The sequence below is a fragment of the Puma concolor genome, chromosome A3, assembly GCF_028749965.1.
Source record: "Puma concolor isolate L17-30 chromosome A3, mPumCon1.1.hap2, whole genome shotgun sequence".
Lineage (NCBI taxonomy): Eukaryota > Metazoa > Chordata > Mammalia > Carnivora > Felidae > Puma > Puma concolor.
Window position 1 is genome coordinate 54,671,320 of NC_141669.1, and position 21,505 is coordinate 54,692,824.

At 46.5% G+C, this 21,505-nt stretch overlaps 1 protein-coding gene across 1 annotated transcript in view; it reads right to left on the minus strand.

Moving 5' to 3' along the window:
- ANTXR1 (ANTXR cell adhesion molecule 1) overlaps positions 1 to 21,505 on the minus strand; it is a 223,029-nt gene that overhangs the window by 43,764 nt on the left and 157,760 nt on the right. The window contains exons 15-17 of the mRNA XM_086700957.1: positions 19,411 to 19,506; positions 18,722 to 18,889; positions 7,492 to 7,572 (exon numbers count right to left, since the gene is read on the minus strand). Of these exons, the coding sequence (XP_086557083.1) occupies positions 7,492 to 7,572; positions 18,722 to 18,889; positions 19,411 to 19,506 (345 nt within the window). The remainder of the gene's footprint in view (positions 1 to 7,491; positions 7,573 to 18,721; positions 18,890 to 19,410; positions 19,507 to 21,505) is intronic.

A 21,505-nucleotide genomic window follows, 5' to 3' on the forward strand; every position in this document is an offset into this window, starting at 1 on the left:
AAACACTTTTTTGGTGAGTACAAGAAATAGTGAAAAAAAATGTTGCCGGGGATGATCATATTGGGAGAAAGCACTGGACTGAGCAATATCTTCCAATGTTTATCTAAAGCAATGCTTGGGAGGAAATTAATTGCTTTCTGTGTTCAGATGGTGGGGGCCACCGCTAACCCACACAGTACCTTTGGATGAATCAGGAAAAGGCCTTCCTGTCTGAGGTGGAATGTGTGCCCGTACCGGGGAGCTTGTATGTGTAGCCGTGAACAGGCTGGCCCTCCGACATGGGCACAGCCTGCATTACTAGGCACCCGTGTGCCCTGCAAACAACTCCTCGGAAAAATGGAAGTGATCTTAAAAAGCAGAGTGAGCTGAAAAAAGTCACCCAGCTGGTACATGGCAAAGCAATGGAGTGATTCCAGAATCGCTGCTTTAAGCTGATCCTGATCAAGAATAGTTATTGATGCCTCTTCTGTGGGACACGGTGCTACGTCACAGTATTTATATACGACAAGGATCCCATTGTTTAGTAATTTATACCGTAGCTGATTATAAACCGGTATGAAACTAGTTTGTTAGTAGTTGTTACGTATTACGGTTTTAACTTCTTTTTTTTTTTTTTTTAATTTTTTTAACGTTTATTTATTTTTGAGACAGAGAGAGACAGAGCATGAATAGGGGAGGGTCAGAGAGAGGGAGACACAGAATCTGAAACAGGCTCCAGGCTCTGAGCTGTCAGCACAGAGCCCGACGGGGGGGGGGGTGGGGGGGGGGGGCTCGAACTCACGGACCGTGAGATCATGACCTGAGCCGAAGTCAGCCGCTTAACTGACTGAGCCACCCAGGCGCCCCTACGGTTTTAACTTCTTAGAGCAGCGGGAGGCCTCCGGTGCCAAAACGAAACAAAAAGCCCCAAAGCAGTTAGCACTGCTCTTTAAGTGTTGTGGGTAAACTAGGTCATTATTTCCATTCTGTGTGTGAGAAATAAAACCTACAGCAATATGTTCAAGGGACCAGAAAGGGGGTTCACTTGGGGGTGGAGTTTTGAAGTGAATTGCTTGTAACACTGCATCCGGAATTACTCATGTTTCTTGCATGCGGTGGAGACATCCACCCTGGAACTAAAGAAAGCGCTGACCCACAAGAGCGACGGGATTCCAAAGGTATGGCTGGTTCTCCTCATCCGACCTTCTCAGGAACTCTGCCCTCGCTCACCCCTCTCCTCTAGCATCATCGTGGGAGAGACAGAAGTCATCAAATGGGTGCTGAGGCTTCCTGCCCTCTCACCCACACCTGAGAGCCCACCTGGGCTCTGCTACCTAATTCACATGGAAGAGTGGCCCTTCCTGGGCTCCAGGTCCTCTAAGCCCTGCTTTTAAGGGCTCCAGCCCATCAGTGAGCTCTTCTCCTCAACCTCTTCCTCTCTGGGCCTGTCATGAGCACTTAATCAAGCTCTAGTGCCCCATCTTAATAAAACGAAGAACACATTTCAATTCCAGCGCTATCCCAGCTACTGCTTTGGCTCTCCCCTCCCATTTTCCACAAAGCTTCCTTCCTGCCCCTTTCATTCCACCGAACCTAAGTCACCTAGGTCACCAAGGTCACCAAGGTCACCATAACCTTGTGTAATTAAAGAACCGGTGCCGGCTTGTGTGTAAATTTTATAGCACTTGACACTGACCTCCTCAGTGATGTATCTTCTTCTCTCCGTTTCCATGACCCCAGACTCTCCTGTTGCACCTTTTCATTCTCTGGCTGGTCTCTTAGTTTTCTCTTATTCCCTTTTTCTTTCCCCACCCTGACTTAAAGGACATGGCCCTGGGGTTCACTGCTTAACCGATTTCTCTTCTCTGTCTACGCACACTCCCTAGTTCCCCATCTACTCACACTGGTCACAACTGCCATGCTGACGACTCCCAAATTTTTGCCTCCAGCTCCCAACTCTTACTGAGCAGAACTGCCTCCAACACAGGCGGGGACTAGTGTGAGGCCGGTGGGGCGTCTAGGGCACAGACCCGAAGGAGGTGCTCCTTCCCGGGTCTCAGCAGGTGCTGGCCCTGAGAATGAGTGCCTCCTGGCCCCATGCCTGGCCATCTCTGCCTGGAGATGCTCCCACAGTGCCTCAAACTTGCTAAGTTATGAGGCTAATTCTTCGTCTTCAGCCCCAAAGCTCTTGTCTTCCCGCCCTCATCCTGGTGGCATCACTGTTGGCTCAGACACACTCTGGGGGTCCTTCCTGACACTTCCTCCTCTCTCATCCTCCACAGCCAGCTGTTTACCAAATCCAGTCATTCTGGATGGAATCTAGACTCTCCTCGTTGTTGACCACTGCTTCTGTTCACCATCCCTCACTGCCACCATCTCCACGCTACAGCCAGTGGGACTTTTCTAAAACACAAATCTGATCACTTCACTGCTTAAAACACTTGTGTAATTCTCCACTGTCCTCAGAGTGGGCCCCCACGACCAGCACCCCACGTGGCCTACTGTCACTGCCTCACACTCTGTCTTCCAACATACCCCACTCTTGGTATCTCCCAGAAGGACCCCTTCGGGTCCTTGTTTAAGCTTCCTTCTCACTAGGATAACTGTCCCTTTTTAACTCTCCCACTCTCAGCTTAAATGTCACTTCTAGAAGTCGGTTTTGATTCCAGTCTGGTGAAATGCCCTTCCTAGGTGTATCCCTCATACATGAGGTGTATCCTTCATACCTCACATGCTCATCTCCATCACACAGCCTTTCACATGGGCGATGTTTGGAGACTTGACTGTTGTCCCTGACCTTTAAGGGCAAGGACACTGCAAGTGAGCAGCCAGCACAACCACAGTGCTAGTCGCATAGAAAGTGCTCAACAAGGATCTGTTGAACGCATAAAGGACTTCAGGAATCCCTAGTCTCTGACAGTCCCGAATTCAAGCCCCTCATCTGCCCCTTACTAGCAGTGTGCCCTCCAGAAAGTTAATAATGTACCCTAAGCCCCAGTTTCTGCTCTGTAAACAGAGATCGACATCCTTCCCCAAGTTGCTCTGAATGGGTTTGTGCTTCTGTAAGCATCTGCAGTTGATACAATGCTTGACCCTTTCTTCTCTTCCAAGTCCTACATTCAACTCCAGGAAGCCAGAATTCAGTCCCGTTCTAATTGGTATCCCTAGTACCGGCCCTATGATGGGTTCTTAGTGGGAACATAATAGCTGTTTGATCAAAGAATGTTTGAGGGAAGGCAGCCAAGTTAAAGAGGGAAGAAGAAAGAGGCAACACAGGGAATGTGAAAAATGGAGAAAAGAGACAGAGAGAAACAGAAGGCAGACACTTTTCTCTGACTTGCTTATGTTATGGGAGGCTCATCTGCTTTCGAAGGACTGGGCTGAGCACACTCTCTGCCTTCAGAGATAACCTGCCCAGCTCACTCCAGCCTCAGCGACAGCAGGGAGACATGGTGCCCATGTGACTGGCCTAGCTCCCTTACTGGAAGCAGCTGCACAGACAGCAGCCTGAGGCTGGAGCTCCAGGAGAGGATTTCACAACCTCTGGGGCTGAGCTTCAAATAAGTTTCAAACGTTGTTTATGTACATTTATGTGTGTACTTGTCCTGGGTCTCTTCTGATTGCAAGGAGGCCCAGCCTTGCAAAACAAGCTCAGAATGTGCCTGAGTTTTTTGTTCTTGCTGATAGTCATGGAATGTACCGGCCTCCTGATGTCAGATCTGGGAGAAACCGAGGAGCTGAAAACAAAGAAGACATCCAACTCCAGTGGGTCCCTCCCAGAGCACGTGAAGTGGGATGGCTCAAACTGAGGTAAAAACAACTGGAGAGGGTTTAGACTGGTCCATATATTGATTGAATTCCATCCAGGAAAAAAAAACCAAACATGTGAGGCAGAGTTATATTTCCTTTTCTCCATCCTTTCCCCCTAAGCAGTAACAATAAGATAGTAGCCTGAATCCGTGTTAATCATCTTCCTAGAAGGAAAGGGACTGGTGGAAGCCCATGAAGATGGTAATCATCCATTTCCCTTATGCCTGTCTCTGGAGCAGTGTGGACAGTTGCCTTCAAATTGGTGGAGAAGGAAAGAGAAGATGCAGTCTTGGATGAAAAATAGGGAATTGGACCAGATCACTGATTCTCCATCCCAGTTGCCATTAGAACCACCTGGGGAGCTTCTAAAATCCCAAATGTCCAGACCTCATCCCAGACAAGTGAAATAGAACCTTTGAGGTGGGATCCCAGTATCAGCGTTTGAATGCTCTTCAGGTTATCACAATGTGCAACCAGGTTGAAAACCACTAGATTCCACGAACCCTGATTTCTGAAGCTCCCTTACATCTCTGTTTAAAATTAGGAGAGCCTTTCTAAATCAAGCAATTTCGGGGGGCTTTTTCCTGGTCTTTGCAAGTCTGAAGCCTTGGAATGTCATGTTCACATATGTGTTTTAGAAAGAGCATGGCATAGCTATATACTGGAAGCAGAGGGATGGTTTCAGCAAATGCTTAGCGAACTCTTTACATTGTAGGATCAGATGTGTTGCTGGCCTGCTATTTAAGTGGTTTCTTCTGGCACTTGATGTTGGATGTTGGCTCAGGGATTTCCTGGTGGGTACCAAGGAACAATAGGACTGTGAGCCCACCCCGTAAAGAAGGAAGACAGGGTGATGGCAGACTGAAGGCTCATGTCTCCTGCTGTGGCCCCATTTGTGTTTTCCCTGACTTGGGGCTTGGACAGCTCTGAGGAGGTGGGCACCAGTCCCAGGGAAGGGTGTGGCTCTGGGCTTAGGCACCCCCAGCCCTCAACTCTGTGGTAGAGGCTGGAGGCACTCAGCCCTTTCGGCAGGCAGCCTCAAAGGCTCTGTTGGTGGGCCCCTGTCTGCATCTGTAGGGCTGGGGTGGGTTAACTGGGGAGGATGGGGCACACAGGAACAGAGAAGGAAGCATTGCCAGGTTTCTGTGAGGTCAACATGTGTTTGAAACCATTCAGAATGTAACTGAGAATGTAATTAGGTGATTTTTGTTTTTGTTTTTGTTTTAAAGGAAAAATTCAGAACCTGTGACTCTTGTTCACGAGCACATGCCTAGATGTGGTCATTTTGAGTTTATGGAAAATGTGGTCAGCCCCATAAATCAGTGCTGAGGAATTCTTACAGAGTCATTGCCATGCAAGTAATGGAGATCTGTAGGGAGTCTCCTACAGTTATGCAGGACAAAAAAGAATACACATGTAGACACAGCTATGACATAGTCCTCCCTCACCTGGAACTCTTTCCTGAGTTGCCACAAGGCAGCTTTGAATGCCCATTCCTTCCTAATCTGTGACCTTTGTTGTATAACTCCGTGTACATCAAGATGTCTGTGGCCATCGTTGTGTCGTGACCTACAAAGACACAGTTCTCTGCATCTGTTCCTCCCACGTGTCTTAACATTTTATCAGGATTTCTATAAAGCAAGCCCATTTAAAAGTAGGCTGGACAATCATAACTTGTGACAACGCTGAGCACATGGTTAAAGGTATCCTAATTCATAGACCTTCTGTACTTCAAGTCTATTATTTTGTGTGATTGGAGAATGAAAATTCAAGGTGGTATTGTGTTTCTCAAAAGTGTAGAGAACATCTTCAAGTGTTAATACAAACGTTTGGTCAAAATTAGTAAGCAAGAGATTCAGTTTAGGCGTGATTCATTGGAGGACATTCCATCGGTTTGCATTCCATTGTTGGATTTATCCATTTAGCCTTTTCATGCCAAACAGTGTTGGTTCTGTATCTTATCCATGATAACATCCCCTACTCCTTCTCAGGTTGACTCAGCTTATGAATTTGTTTCTGCCAATCTGGTCAGTGGAGGATGGAACGTTAACAAATTTTAGTGGAGATGTTTTTCAGGTGCTCTGAAAAAAATGTTCTTGTACGCTTGACCAGCATAGTCTGCCACGGAAAAATAGTATGGCTGAACCTGAGTTTAGGGTATCTCATTGTTTTTTTCTTGATCTGTTAGATGAGTCTCATGCATGCTAGAACAATTCCTTAATTTCCCACAGAAACCAGATGTATAACTTATAAGGCCAAATACCACCCTGAGTACAAAGTTTATGGCCTGGGCTCATTTTTGTTAACTGGAGAGTTTGTACTTTAACATTTGCCATTGCAGTGTGTTCTTGTTGACTTTGACAGACAAAATACAAATTCCGTATGCCATGAGGGCCAAGTCAGCCCTGCATTTATATGACCTGGTTTCTTTTTGCCACAACCTGGGGGCAGGAAAGCTAATTGCACAAGCTATGAAACTTTAGACCAAATCCCCTCAGCCACAAACCACTCGTTGTCATCAGTGCAAAGGAAGAGGGGCCTGCCTAACAGGCTGTGCTCTTGAGTTTTACGAGCTGTGCCTCGTTAAACAGTGGGCAGGGTAAGTAAAGCTGTGGGCTTACCTGATACACGTCAGTTGCAATATGCTTTGAATTTTTGTATCAGCCCTTCACAGGCAGTAGAAAAGCGTGACGTAAATAATCATCATAATCACCATCGATTGAGCATTCCTAGGTGTTCAGCATTGGGCCAGATTCGTTACAAGTATCTTCTCCAAACAGCCACAGCATCATTTACTTTATAAAGATGGAGCTCAGAGAGGTTAAGTAACTTGCCTGGAATTTTCCCGCCAAGAAGGAAGTTCTCTACCTGATTTGAAAGGAATTTCAAACCGGACACCTTTATTTTGCTTTTGGGCTATGTGCCTGACATCCAGAGAAGTGGATGGAAGATGTGGTTTGCTGGTAGTTGAGGGAGGATTTCGTCCCAAGTTTGTTTTGTAAAATTTAGGGAGAAGACAGAGCAACAGTGTGATTTCAGCAGAACAGGATTTGTTTCCAGCACTGTTACTTTGGGAACAGAACAAGTTATTCAGCTTCTCCTGTCCTTCATTTTCTCATTCACAAAATGGAGATGGACTAGATGGTTCCTAGAGGTCTCTGCTGACTCCTCCTTTTCTGCCTCCTTGTAGTTGGAGACACTCTAAGCTTGGCCCTGACCGTTTTGGGGCAAATCCTTACCAGGGTAAAAGGACCTCCTGAGGTCTTAGACCAGTTGGGTCTGACACCTGCTGGAAGAGGGTGGATGTTTTCTGTGGCCTCCATTCCCTTGCCCCACCTTGTGGCTCTGGCATCTTGTACATCTTGTTGGTCACCACTGGCCACCGCTGCTGGGGAGCAGCAGGCCTCTCTCCTGGCACAGCCTAGGGAAGGGCCACTCCTGCCTCTTTCACTTGCTGTACCTACAACATAAGAAGCTCAAGTCCTAGGAAGTTTAACTCAACCTATTTCTGTCAAGATCCTTTCCAGAAAAGCAAGTCAACACTTAAGGTCTTGTAAAGAACCCAGAATTTTGAAAATTAGTATCTGATTTGTCACAACAGGAAATAACAGCTAGATTGATATATCTGGAGTTATTCTAGCTCACCAAATTCAGAGTGAGAGAGAAAAACAAAGTATGTATGACACCATTAATGAATCCTACCGTGTCTCCTGGCTGTGGACGCATCACAGACACACGATCATATCCTTTCCTTAGTAGGACCCACAAGGCATCCAGTTTTCCCTGAAAACACAAAACAAAACAAAACACCAAATGCATCAAGATTACAAGTGAAACCAGAGCAGTGGCCAACATAGACATGTGGAACTTTCCATGCTTCTTCAGTCATGGGAACAACGTACCGCTGGCAATGTGGTCGTAACGGGATAAGTGACTCTCCAGGCCCTAAGTTCAAAATGGGGGCTGCAGGAGAGACATGTAACAAGACCCTGATGTGCATGCAGGATACATGCATGAGACTTCGGTACTGTCCCAAATTTGCTAACGCAGAGAAGTGCATTCAGGCTCTCAGCTTTTGCTCTCATTGCGTTTCTGGGCATATCCTCACACCAAAGTCAATCTTTTCAACTTCCACTGAAGTGGTAGTTTTTTTCTTCCCACTTAATGCCCAGAGTTCACAAATGAAACAATGATGACAAATTCAGGAAAACTACTGAACAGAACTATTGATGGGGCCAGACCAATTGAAGGCCCCTGGGATGCAGATCCCTGGGCTCACTCAGCACCTATGACTTGCTCAGGAATCCCAGGCTCAAGGGACAGATTACCAAAAATCTCAGAATACCCAAAATCACAACCCCTTTGGAGTTGTAGGTAATTGGCTGAATGTGAGAAGGGTGAGTCTGTGAGTGAAGTTTTCACAGCATATGATGAAGGGAAACTAATGCCTCTGGCCATTCTTGTCCCCTAGACGTGCTGAATGGAGGCTCATTTCCCCTGTCTCAAATACTAAAATGCAACAATGACATTTATTGAATTTTGCTCTCAGTATTAACCCTTAATATGTTACCTGCCATGGCAAAAGACTTTGCAGATGTGATTAAGTACAGGATCTTGAGATGGGAAGATTATCCTGGGTTATGCAGGTGGTCCCTAAGCATGTGGGTCCTTGATAGAGGGAGGCGGGGGCAGGGGGGTCAGAGTCAGAGAAGTTGTGCCGACAGACACAGAGTCAGAGGGATTCCACGTGAGCGAGATTCAACCCACGGTTGTTGGCTTTGGGGAAGGGAGGGGGCCATAAACCAGTGAGTATGGGCAGCTTCTAGTCTCTGGAAAAGACAAAGAGTCAGATTCTCCCCTAAAGCCTCCAAAAGAGACGCAACCCTGGCCTCGCCTTGATTTGAGCCCAGTGAGACCTGTTTTGAGCTTCTGACCTCCCGAACTGTAAAATAACAAAATTGTGTTGTTTGAAGTCACTAAGTTAGTGGTAGTTTGTTACAACAGCAATAGGAAACAAATACAGGCTTTATTAATCCCTGACGTACTCTATGTTTATTTGCCTATTGTCTGTCTCTGCCACCTGGAATGTCAATTCCATGAAAGCAGAGGTGTCACTGGGTTGTTAGTTGCTGTACCCCCAGCCCTAGTGCTCAGTAAATTTTGGTTGGATGAATGCATGCATTCAGTGCTACTGAATAAGTGCTGGGCTAGGTGCTTCCACATGCGTCTTCTCCCAAACTCCCAAAGGATTATGGAGAGGAAATGGAAGGTCAGACTAACGACTAACTTGCCTAAAGCACAGAGCTGGTAAATTGGGAGGTGTGATTGGACCCTATGGCCGTGTAATTCCAGAGCTCATATACTTTCTATTATATTCCTTGTGCAGATCTTCTGGCTCGAGTACTTGGACTTAGATCCTTTAGAATAGGGTTTCTAAATGGTAGGTTGCAACTCTTCAATCCCTCATGAGACAGTTTTGTGTATTAGGACCAGAATTCTTAAGAAATAAAATAGAATAGGAAAGAGAATATTTGAGTCACTTGCACACGACGAAGATAACTATTATTTTGTGACAAATTTGTATCAGTTAAATGTGTATGGGTGTGTGTATATTGGTGAGTGTTTTAGCGCGCATTCAACGCACACATACTTATGTACTGAGCCAAACTGTATTTCCTACTGGGTCTCAGTGAGGCATGTTTGAAGATACTGATCTGGAAGAGGACTCTGAAGGATGGTGCTGAGAGGCTGGGGAAGTCCAGAGACTTCAAGTTCCTTGATACAAAGCTTTTGTAGAGGAAGCATCAATTTAAGAATGTCATCTCGAAGACTTCATGTTCTGGCATTCTCTTCTGGTGGGTTAGATTCAAATAAAATGTGCTCTTGAACTTCTATCAACTGTTGCTCAAGTTCTGTGGGTTAAACTTTGTCTTGCTAAGTGTTATGTTTTTCATCTCTTTTGGCAAAGTATTTACAAAAGCCTCTAAAAATATTTTGAAATGACTTTAGAAAGCTGGAGGGGACTGCTGCTGGGTTCAGCACGGTTTTCTGCATTAAACCATTTCAATCATCAGTTAAGTGTTTTCCTTGAAGGTTCCTTGGGGTAAGCATTTATATTTCAGGATGAAACCAGGTGGGTTTCCTGGATGAATGCCTCTTTTTCTTTCCCTATTTTGGGGGGACTCCCAGTATTCATCCTTGTAAATCAGCCCACCCACAGCGTTCTGTGTGCTAATCACTCAACTGCTTGACAAATGAGGAGCAGTAAGATGGGGATGGGAAGAATATTTGCAGAAACTTAAATCTGAAGCTATGGGCAGAGCAAAAGAGCAGAGACCATCTGGATGCATAACACCATGAGAATCGGTAGTAAGGTTTTCTTGTGGCAACAGGTCATAGTGTGATGTTTAAGCCAAAAGTGACAATTCACACTGCCTGAGTTGGTATTTGGGGTCTGGCCCTCCCAGTTCTGCAGCTGTGGATGAGCTGTTTCATCTCCCTAAGCCTCACTTTTCTCATCTTTAAAATGGACACAATGGTACTATCTACCCTATCAGGTAACTACCCAATTAGATATTGAAGTTAGATACTTAGCTCAAAGAAAGTATTCGTTAAATGTTACCTATGATCATGGTAAAGTCATGAAAATGATCACTTGGGAGGCTCTGAAGAAAGATGGAAAAGAATGCAACATAGAGTGTAAGAAATCAATAATGTGAACTTGACAAGCGTGTATCCATCCATCCTCCATTCTGTGCTCGGCCAACCCCTGCCCACTTCCTTCAGGCCACATTTCTCACTCCCCTCCAGCATGCTGTGGGCTGGCCTCTCTTGCAGCGTTTGGCCACAGTGCTTCACCAAGCTGCACTTGCTAAGGCCACCAATGGATCCCAACTGCCAAGTGCCTTGGCCACCGTTGGGTCTCATTTTTCTTTTTTAATTTTTTTTTTGAGAAACAAAGTGAGACGAAATGTGAGCGGGGGAGGGGCAGAGAGAGAAGGAGACACAGAATCTGAAGCAGGGTCCAGGCTCTGAGCAAGCGGCAGCACAGAGCCTGATGCGGGGCTCGAACCCACAAACTATGAGACCATCACCTGAGTCGAAGTCAGAGGCTCAACCGACTGAGCCACCCAGGTGCCCCAGCATTTTACTTGATTCTTAGATCTGATGCACTGGGCTTCTCCTTTCTTTACACTTTCCCTTGGCCTCAGTGCCATCAGCCTCTGCCTGCTCTTTCCTTCCTCCCCGGATAGGCCTTTTCAGCTTCTACCTGGTCCTCCCTTCAGCCCTCTTCAAGCCTCTCCCTCAGGCTGAGTGATCCACCTGGGAGGCTCTCACCTAGTCTCTGGGGTCAACTTCCATCTCTCTGCTGATGGCTCACAAATTCTACCTTCAGCTTAGTCCTCTCCTGAGCTCCCAATCCAGTCACCTACCAAATCTTAGTTTTCATGCAGAAGTTATCACAGGTATTAAAAACGGAACTAGCTATCTTTCCCCAACCAGTTCCTCCTTTTGCATACCCTGCTTGGTTCCTGGCACTGCCGACATCCACATGGGCAAGCTGGACACCAGAGACTCACTGTCACCTCCTTGCCCTCTGCCACCTCCTCATATTCAACTCCAACCATGTCTTGTGGACTTTCTCTCTGTCACAGCTCTCCTGTCACTGCTTCCTGTCCATCCTGCCCCACTGTCTCCATGGCTACTGCCTGGCCCAGACCCTCATCATCTGTCACTCATCCTGCCAACGGTTTCCTGATTGGTCCTTTACCTCCAGGCACCCCCCCCCCCCCAGTCCTCTCTCCTCTTTGATTAATGATGGATTTCATTGCTAGCTCTAATGGATGCTTTGCAGTTAATAAAATAAACCAGGAAACATCTTACTAGCAGTATGAATTTAGGCAAGTCACCTAACCTCTCTGTTCCTTAGTTTTTCCATTTGTAAATGGGAGTAGTAGTAGTTTCTACTTTTGAGGGTTGTTGTAAAATAAAGGAGCGAGAGCGTGGTGTGTGGGAAGCCTCTGGAATTGTGCCCGGCCTGCAGTATGCATTTCACCCAGGTGAGCTGCTGTCCTTGGGTTCCTCTGGCCAAGGTGAGACCAGTTAGTTAGTTCCAGTTTTATTCCAGTTAGTTAGTGAGTTCTGGCGGTGCCACCAATGAGCCCAAAGTCCCACCTCTGTGGCATAGGACACCATCTGGGTAATCCACACACCCAACCTCTCCTTCTGCTCCCTCGTCAGCTTTTTATAGCTTTTTATGCAAGAGCTGAAGGAAGTTTTAGAAAAGTGGGTTTCTAACCAAGAAGAGGATACAAAATTACCCCCTAAGGTCAAAGAGAAGTGCATAACAAAAGCTGCTGGTGCCTTTATTTTTCTGAATGGAGGCAGAAAGCTGTCATTTCAAGACAGCAGCTAATGAGGTTTTTAATAATATCCCTTTGGGATGTGAAGAGCCTCAGGGGATTTTTCCAACGGTTCCTGGGATTTACCCGAAGTCTGGAGGTGGGAGGAAGGAGCCTTTGAGTTGACTCCCTATTTATCTCAGATTTGAGTGACCATGATGCACAGGCCTCTCCATAGGACCCAATTCAAGACATGGTCCCTCCCCAGGAGAAATGCCCAACTGCTTCTGTGAAGCTGGAAATAAAGATTTCCCTATTAACCTTGGGACCCTCTGTCAGAATATATTAGCTGGAATTTAAATATAGCTTTCTTTCATAGGATATTGATACATTTTCACTATAAAATGAGAAATTTACCAATTTCAGGCTTCTGCACTGCACCTCATGCTCAGACTACCTTCCAATCCACAAAGGCAAGCAAACTGGGAGTTCTAGGTCAACTCTCCATTTTGTTTCTTCCTAAACAATAAGGCAGGGTGGGGAATGTTTACGCAGCCGTCATTCAAAGCATCGTGGTGCCTGGGGTTTGGGGCTGAGCTTCTTTTTCTCTCCTTTTTAAAAAATTTGGCCAAGCAGCAGCTGTGTCTTCTCTTCTGGGTTGTCTGCCTGAGCTGCTTGTAAGTCAGTCAGAGGTGGAGAATTTTGAGTGTAGGTCAACGATAGAGCTGTTAGAGACTAACATCTGAATTTTTACACCTTAAAATCTATGGTAAATATTGCAGCCCATGCTTCTCCTCAGATGAAATGAATTAATGCATAACGTTGGAAACACATACACACACACACACACACACACACACACACACACTAGCACACACTCACACAGGGTGATTTTTGTTTTGTTCTTTTTTAGTTTTGGTCTTTGTTTAAAAAAAGTTTGGAGCCATTATAAAAAGTAGCCAGAAAGGGATAAAAAACGTCTGTTTAACATCAACAGCCCATCTGACAATACTTAAGGCTTTAGTATGTCTTACTGGGCTACATAGGGCTCCATCCAGCATGGTTTCATGACTGAATGCTGCTTGATTATAAGGTCAAGGTGCTGTAGGCCAGGGATGAAGGTTGGCCTGACAGAAAATGAAGAGAACAGAAGACCACCCCCCCCATCCCCCCAGGCCTCACAATGAGTATGACCTAACCCTGCCCCTTCATGGTCTGGCTCTCGTGCAAAGAACAGCCAGTCTTCCTGGCCATCCAGGGTCTGGCTTTTGTCCTTCAGCTGTCACTTCTGCCATTTTCAGTCCTGTGGAGGAGCTACTGGAAAGGGAGAAAATGGTTTCTCTAAAGGCTGCAAGCCTTCCAGCAAACCTGAAAACAGTCCTGGTTTTAATCTATCTGGAGGCCGTATATCTGGGTATTACTTCACTTGTCTGAAATGGTCAGTCCCAATTTAATGAGAAGCATGGGGTACTGTAAATCCAGGGGGTGAAAACGGAGCAAAGGAAAATTAAGGCCGAATATCGGAAAATTTCCTGGTCATGAGCCTGGAATGAGGAAAGGGTGAAGTGTGGTTGCTGTGGTCAGTGCCCTAAATCAGACTGGGGAATGGGGGAGAGAAGCCCGATGTGGACTTCGTCTCTTGATGAGTTCCTCCTGGGTTTGCTTAGCAGATGCGCTCACCTGCCTCTCTGCTTCTCATATCGATTTTATAACATGCATGAAAAAAGTGAGTCGAATGCAATACATTTAAAGATGTGTATGACTCTGACCACTTTCCCTGGGGAGCTAAGTCTTTCCAGTGTCTCTTGAAAGTTTTACATTGGGTGGGAGTGTTCTCCCTATTTATAGTGGGGGCAGAGAATGGACTGGTCATTCTGCATGAGCTGCATGCCCCCATCCACTCTCTGCCTTTCTCTGTCCTCCCAGCTCTATGCCCCAGAGGCCTGACTTCTACAGAAAACACCATCTGGTTGCCCTTTGGTTTGGCCGATAGGTGTACCAGAAGGAGATGAGGGCAAGATGAGGGCAAGATGAGGGAGAGGTCGGGGCATTTATCTCTTCTGTTCCTTCCCTGACCCCCTGCCTTCCTCGGTGGCTGCATTCTTTTAGGAGAGGGATCTGTAAACATTTTCTGTAAAGGGCATAGAGTAAATATTGTAAGCTTTGTAGCTTGAGGCAAACTCTAGGGTATTATATAGGAACTTACAAAACCATTTAAAAATAATAAAAACCACTCTTAGTTTGTGGGTCATATAAAAAACAGGCGGTAGGGCAGATTTAGATTGCTGATTCCCTTGCTATGGCCACAGCTCCCACTGGGTGGCCTCTTCTGGTCACTGGCTCAAATGATACCATCTCCTGTCCTTATCCTTCAGGCCTAGGGAGGTAACAGCTCTCACTGGTTGCCAGTCCCTGAATCCCTGGCCATCTCTGTGGGTTCTCTTAACCCTGCCCTCACCAAAAGTTCAACCCTCTTGAGTGTGCTTCTATTTCCTGCCCAGACTGTGACAAATCCAGCGAGAGGGTTCATGAAAGGGAAACAGAGTTTACAGCACTATGTGAGGCTAAATGTTCTTCCAAGGCCCAGTGACATCCGCAGGCACCATAGCTAAGATGGGGCTCATCATGGAGCATGAAACTTGTTAAACAATATGAATGCTGACGTTCTGGGAGCAAGTCTGCCCTTCTTCTTGAGAGACAGTATACAACTTTACTTTTGAATTCCTTTCTGTGCTTCTATTCTGAAACCTCCTTGTTCTCACCCTTCCCTCAACACATAAGGTGACCTCTTTTTCTCTCCTCCCCTCAAAGGGATGGCAAGAAGAATGTCACCTTCTTTGAACTGATGGTACCAAAGCGATCTGTGCACGTCACAGGAGATAGTCTCACCAGCAGGACACTCTGGGAGTGGTTTTGTAATTAAACTTATGTGTCAGCTCTGTAACAAGAGATGGCAGAGTCCCTGTGCTATGCCAGGTACAGTGCTGTTTCCTGCAGGTTCAAAGATGAGTTAAGCAGAAGTGGTGCCCCCAGGGGGTCAAATCTGGTGGAGAGAAGACTCACACATGAGCAATCACACTAGCGGACTATTGTATAGAGGGAGCTGAGCAGGCCTTGGCTTGAGCTGCTCCACCAGCAGGAAGGCAAAGTGACCGTTCCCATGTCAGAGTATGACAGTACTGCTGAGGGGCTGTGCCCGTCCACCGACATCACACGTCTTTCCCATCTGGCTGTCCGGGGCTTCCTTGACACTCAGATTCTCAACCATTTATCATTAATCCCGCCGTTGCGTCTGTGGTAGAAATAGGCTATGAAATCTAACGTGGGCCTCCTTGCAGAGACTTCTGACAAATTGCTGAGGTGTGGTCATGATCTTTTGGCCAGGTGCCAAGGTTCCTGCCCTCAGGGAACCTTCTCTGCGGCAGTGTGGCTGGAACCTTAGGTGACAATTTTTTTTTTTTTATTTTTTTTGCATTTATTTATTTTTGAGAGACAGAATGAGACAAAGTGAGAGTGGGGGAGAGGGCAGCGAGAGAGGGAGACACAGGATGGGAAGCAAGCTGCAGGCTCTGAGCTGTTAGCACAGAGCCCGATGCGGGGCTCAAACCCACAGACTGTGAGATCATGCCCTGAGCCGAAGTCGAACGCTCAACTGACTGAGCCACCCAGGCGCCCCTTTGGTGACAATTTCTTTTTTTTTTTTTTAAATTTTTTTTTTTTTCAACGTTTATTTATTTTTGGGACAGAGAGAGACAGAGCATGAACGGGGGAGGGGCAGAGAGAGAGGGAGACACAGAATCGGAAACAGGCTCCAGGCTCCGAGCCATCAGCCCAGAGCCTGACGCGGGGCTCGAACTCACGGACCGCGAGATCGTGACCTGCGCCGAAGTCGGACGCTTAACCGACTGCGCCACCCAGGCGCCCCTGGTGACAATGTCTTAAGTGGGCTTGTTCAATCCCAGATGGCTGGGCCCCACCCCTGAAGTTGTTGATTCAGTACATCTGGGTTGGGCCTGAGAATGTGCATTTCCAACAAGTTCCTGGGGGATGTTGATGTTGGTGGTCCAGGGACCACACTGTGAGAACCAGCAGTGGGACACAATGACTAAGGAGGAGGCTCATGAGCAGAGGCTGTGGAGGCAACGATAATTGGGGGCCACAGAGGGGTGTGGCTTAGGGAGTTTTGATGTTGGAAAGGGAGGCACTGGGGGGCAAAGGAGTTTCACCGAGAAAAAGCAAAGCAAGTTGTGACAGACGGCCTGTGTGCCTATGAAAGCCTTTCGTGAGAGTAAGTCATTAGGCCTGGGAATCTGTATTTTTAAAGCTCTCAGGGTGATTCTGATACTCAGCCAGGGTTGAGAACCTCTGTATACTTAGTATCTGGCAGTACCCAGCACATACTAGGTACACAACAAACGCTCGTTGATGCTAACTCCAAGTGGGTGTTGGGAATGTTTTTAGACGTATGCATCCAGTTGTTTATATCCCTATTTACTTCATAAAACTCAGTCCTAAACCACTGGTTGATGGAGGAATAACATTCTCTCAAGCAGAAATTGGATTCTTCAAACAGAATTAATGTTCTTTCAAAGTCCAGGATTACAGAAATGAAAACCTGGCGATAACCAAATATGTCATGTTAGTCACAAGGTACAGATGCCTAAAAACGACCTAATAGAAAATTCCCTTTCTTCTTCATCTCTGAGGTTCTACTTGGCTCCTTCCTGTCTGCACATGCATGCACGCCATTGCATGTTCTGCATTAGAAAATAATTAGAAGCAACCAGCTGTTAGTCAAGCAAGCTACATCTCGCCCACATCTTTCCAGAGTTCAAGCCATTGGCTGGGGTGGGGTGAGGTGGGGTGGGGTGGGAGGGGGTGGGCGCACTTATCTTAAAAAAGAATCTCCTTGCTTTAAACACAGCAAACCAAAATGAAAACACACTGCAATTAGTGTGAGCATGAGCCAGCTTGGCTGAGAAGAGACAATTACCAATGAAATGTCACTCCATTGTTTAAAATGGTTATTTCTTTTGCGGCGCCTGCGTGGCTCAGGCAGTTAAGCGTCCAACTTTGGCTCAGGTCATGATCTTACGGTTTGTCAGTTCGACCCTGCGTCGGGCTCTGTGCTGACAGCTCAGAGCCTGGAGCCTGCTTCAGATTCTGTGTCTCCCTCTCTCTCTGCCTCTCCCCTGTTCATACTGTCTCTTTCTCTCTCTCTCTCAAAAATAAATAAGCAATAAAGACAATTTTTAAAAAATGTATTTCTTTTGATTTCATAGGAGAAGTGCTGCTCTAAAATTAGCAAATAACTGGGGTGCCTGGGTGGCTCAGTCTGTTGAGCATCTGACTTCGCCTCAGGTCATGATCTCACTGCTCAGCTCGTGAGTTCGAGCCCCATGTCGGGCTCTGTGTTGACAGCTCAGAGCCTGGAGTCTGCTTCGGATTCTGTGTCCCTCTCTCTCTCTGCCCCTCCCTCACTCATGCTCTGTCTCTCTTTCTCTCAAGAATAAATAAAACATTAAATAAATTTTTTTTTAATTAGCAAATAACTCAGTGAATGATGATGAGTAGTATTTTTGCTCTTACTGGAAGAAGGGTAAGACTGTGTGGGTGCATGTGTATATGTGCGTGATGCGAGCTGGCTCTTAAACTGGGTCCTTCTGACTTGAGGCCTTGGAATTGGCCCAGTTTCTGTTTGCAGTATAGAAATAGAGGAAGAACAAGAGGAAGAGAAAAGAAGTCTTCAGGAAGCACTAGCTACCTTCTATAGCTGAAATTCCCTAATAAGCCGAAGAGATTTAAGCTCTGGAGATATACAGGGGAAGAGAGATAGTGGAGAAAAGAAAAGGCGGGGGGGGGGGCGGGGTGGTGGTTTTGCTCACAGACAGGACGAGTGAGTCCTAAATCCATGGCCAACACATGACGCACTGGCGGGAAGCTTGGAGAAAGGGGAATTGGCTTGTGTTATGGCAAAAGGAGGAGAGATAAGGCATCAAGAGGAATGCTGCCATTTTTGTTAGATAGTGGAACTGTCTACCAATGAAGCTGAGAGATGTTACAGGAATTTATGTGATCTTCTGGGGTCACTACTCCAGTCTCTTGACTCATAGTCCACTTGGATTCTGCTAGTTTGCCATGGTGATTTTTAAAAAATGTTTATTTATTTTGAGAGAGAGAAGAGAGAGAGTGAGCATGAGTGGGGGAGCAGCAGAGAGAGAGAGAGAGAGAGAGAGAGAGAGAGAGAGAGAATCCCAAGCAGGCTCCATGCTGTCGGTGCAAAGCCTGATACCGGACTCGATCCCACCAACCGTGAGATCGTGACCTGAGCCCAAACTCAGAGTCAGACGCTTAACTGAACCATGAGGCACCCCAGCCGTGGTGATTTTAAAAAGCCTAGTTTCAACTTTGATAATGTAGAAATAGAGAAAATAAGTACGTGTACTTTTAAGTCCATGATTTTAGAAATTTGTTCCTTTGTGATACCTGGGATTTGGTTTGATATTTTATCATGTCAAAAGAATCTGAGTCTTACTCTGTGAGCATTTTATCAGGAGAGATGATGGGTTTCTGAGTAGAAAGGGACACACCTTGATTGGCGAGTACCACTTCCGGGGGGAAGAGGGCCGACGCATGTTGTTGTTGAGATTTCGAGGTTCGGGGAATTCGTACTCCTGCTCTGGCATCTTGACTCTCGCATTCTTTGCTTTTTCCAACTTAGCACCTTCTTCTGTGGAACCCTTTTCTCCCCAGCGAACCTACAATAAATAACATATAATAAAACAAAATGACAAAATACAGTAAAATGCCTCTGGAGATGGGCATCATACGTACATGTGTGATATGCAATGTGAGTGCTACCCACTCCCCAATTCCTTTGGGTTTTTAGGGTCAGGGAAGAGGAGGGTGTGGAAAAAGGGAAAGAGAGAGGTTTGAAGGGGCAGGGAGAGCAAATCACACAGATGGATGTTTAGGGGAGGAATTGTCCAGACTGGGGACAGCATGTGCAAAGGCCCTACAGGCCCAGGAAAGAACTTTGGACTGTATTCCAGTGGGAGAGGAAACCACTGAGGTGTTTGAGCAGATGAACAAATTACTGTAAGTGGTGGGCAAGATATGGGGGTGCACAGTTAAAGGGGTGTACCTGCCATCTCTCCATCTGACGCCTTATAATCCAAATTCCCACCAGACCTCAAGTATGAGCTTTCACCACTTTTATCTGGTTTTCCATCACGGAGTAGTCGGCACAGAGATAAGAGTACTTGAAGCTGTATCTTACCTCCATCCTTTTAATGCCTCCAACGCCTCGCCCACCATAGTAAGAGGCATCTACAGTAGGCCACTTTTTTTTGGGCAGACCATCGTCATCTTCTTCCTGCAGAGAGATTGTCATATATGAAGGAAGCAAAGCACCACTGCTGTATGTACGTGTCCACTTTGGCAAAGTGGATGGGAATCGACTGCCTGGGTTAAACCTCAGAGCTTCCTAGGCCGTCTGTGGGGCAAGTCACTTAAGCTATCTGAGTTTATTTTCCTTATCAGTAAAGCGGGGGTAAAAGCGCTCCTGCCTCCTTAGGTTGTAGCACAATCCAGGAACCCATTCTCTGCTGCATCTCTACTCTTTCATAGGGCGGTTCACCTAATCCCATCTACATGCTGATGACTTGTGTTTCTATCTTTATCCCCGATTCCTCTGAACCCAACTGCTGACTCGACATTGACATCTCCCTTCAGGGGACTAATAGCCATCTCAGTAGTACCACGTCAAAGAGGAGTCTCCCCATCATCTCCTCATCTTAAACTTGCTCGTCCTGCAGTATTCCCCACTGCCTGGAGTCACCCTTGAACCCCCCCTCCCCCCACCTCATCTCAATTTGCCAGCAGATTCTGTTGACCTTACTTCTAAAAGACCCCACAGCTATGACTTCTCCACCTCCACCTCCATCCCCACCCTACCACACTGGTCCCAAGCCCCCTCCGCTTTCTGTAGGATACTGCAGTAGCCACTGACTGGCTTCCCTGCTGTGCTCCTCGCCTACAATCCGTTCTCCACAAAGCAGCAGAGGAAAATCCAAACCCAGCTCTGCCCTGTGAGCTCTGGCCTTGGCTCACCTCTCCAGCCTTCTTCCTTACCACACTCCACCTCCCTGTACTCCAGCCTGCTTGCCCTCCCTCTGTCCCTCAAAGAGCGCATTCCTGTCTCAAGGCCTGTGCACAAGCTGTCCCCTGACCCAAGAATGCTCTTGCCCTGCTCTTCTCATGGCCGGATCCTTCCTATCACTCTTTGAGAGGACTTCCCTGGACATCCCCAGTCTCCTCATCCCATCAGTCTGTTTCAGTTTCAGTTCTGGACCCTTTCATGCCTTGATATTTATTTACTATTGGCTGGAGTGTAAGTTCCATGGAAGCCTCTGTTTACTCGTCATGTTTACCATTGCATTTTCAGCTTTTAGAATGGCACCTAGAATGTGGGAGGTGCCCAAGAGTTATCTGTTGAATTTACAAACAAATTAAATGAAGTGATTCAAATAAAGCAGTTAACTCAGTGTCTGCCACTTAGTTCAGTGACAGGAAGCTAGCGCTTACTGTATTTTTTAAGATGAAGGGAGAAAACAAGAGGAACCTGTAACTTTATGGATGGAAAAGAGAAGGCTAATTAGCAAAACTGCTCCTTATCTTGGCACCGTAATTATTCCTGTTGAGGGGAGAAAAATCTCCACCATCTACAGTCAAAGGTGGGTGACAGAGGAGTAGCACGATTTCCCTCCTGGGTAAAGAAAGGAAGCTGCAAAAAAGGAGTCTGGAAAACAGAAGAATACGCCAAAGAGGCTGAAAATCCTCAGAACAGGCCTGCTTCCCACAGCCTGTGTTGGTGGTACTGGAGAGTCAAGGACTCAGACTGGAGTCCTAGGTAGGGCCAATTCTATCAGTGGGTGGAAAGGGGATCCCATGCAGGAGGCAAGGAAGAAAGCAAGGACAAGTGGTCAACAATACAGAGACCCAGAGATGACGAAGCACCACAGTAACACATGGAGACTCTCTGGGTGACTTACTGTGCTTGGGACAGGCAGGCTTCTTTTTAGAAAATCAAAAAAATTTCTATATCTTAAAAGACACGATCACAGCAGACCAGAGGATTTGCAACATCTTGGCAGCTGATACTGGGCTGGTCTTTCTGTCTCTTTAAAACAGATCTGTCTTTCTTCCCCAGGGACTGTGGGTCCTGAACACAGAGTGTATTTTGTTGACCCTTGTATTCTAGGTCTTGTATGGAGCTGGTTCACAAGGAGGTGATCAATAACCAGATACCGAATTCATGATAACCAGTTGAATTTAGGAAGTCTTTACCATGTATGTGCCAGTCACTCTTCCAA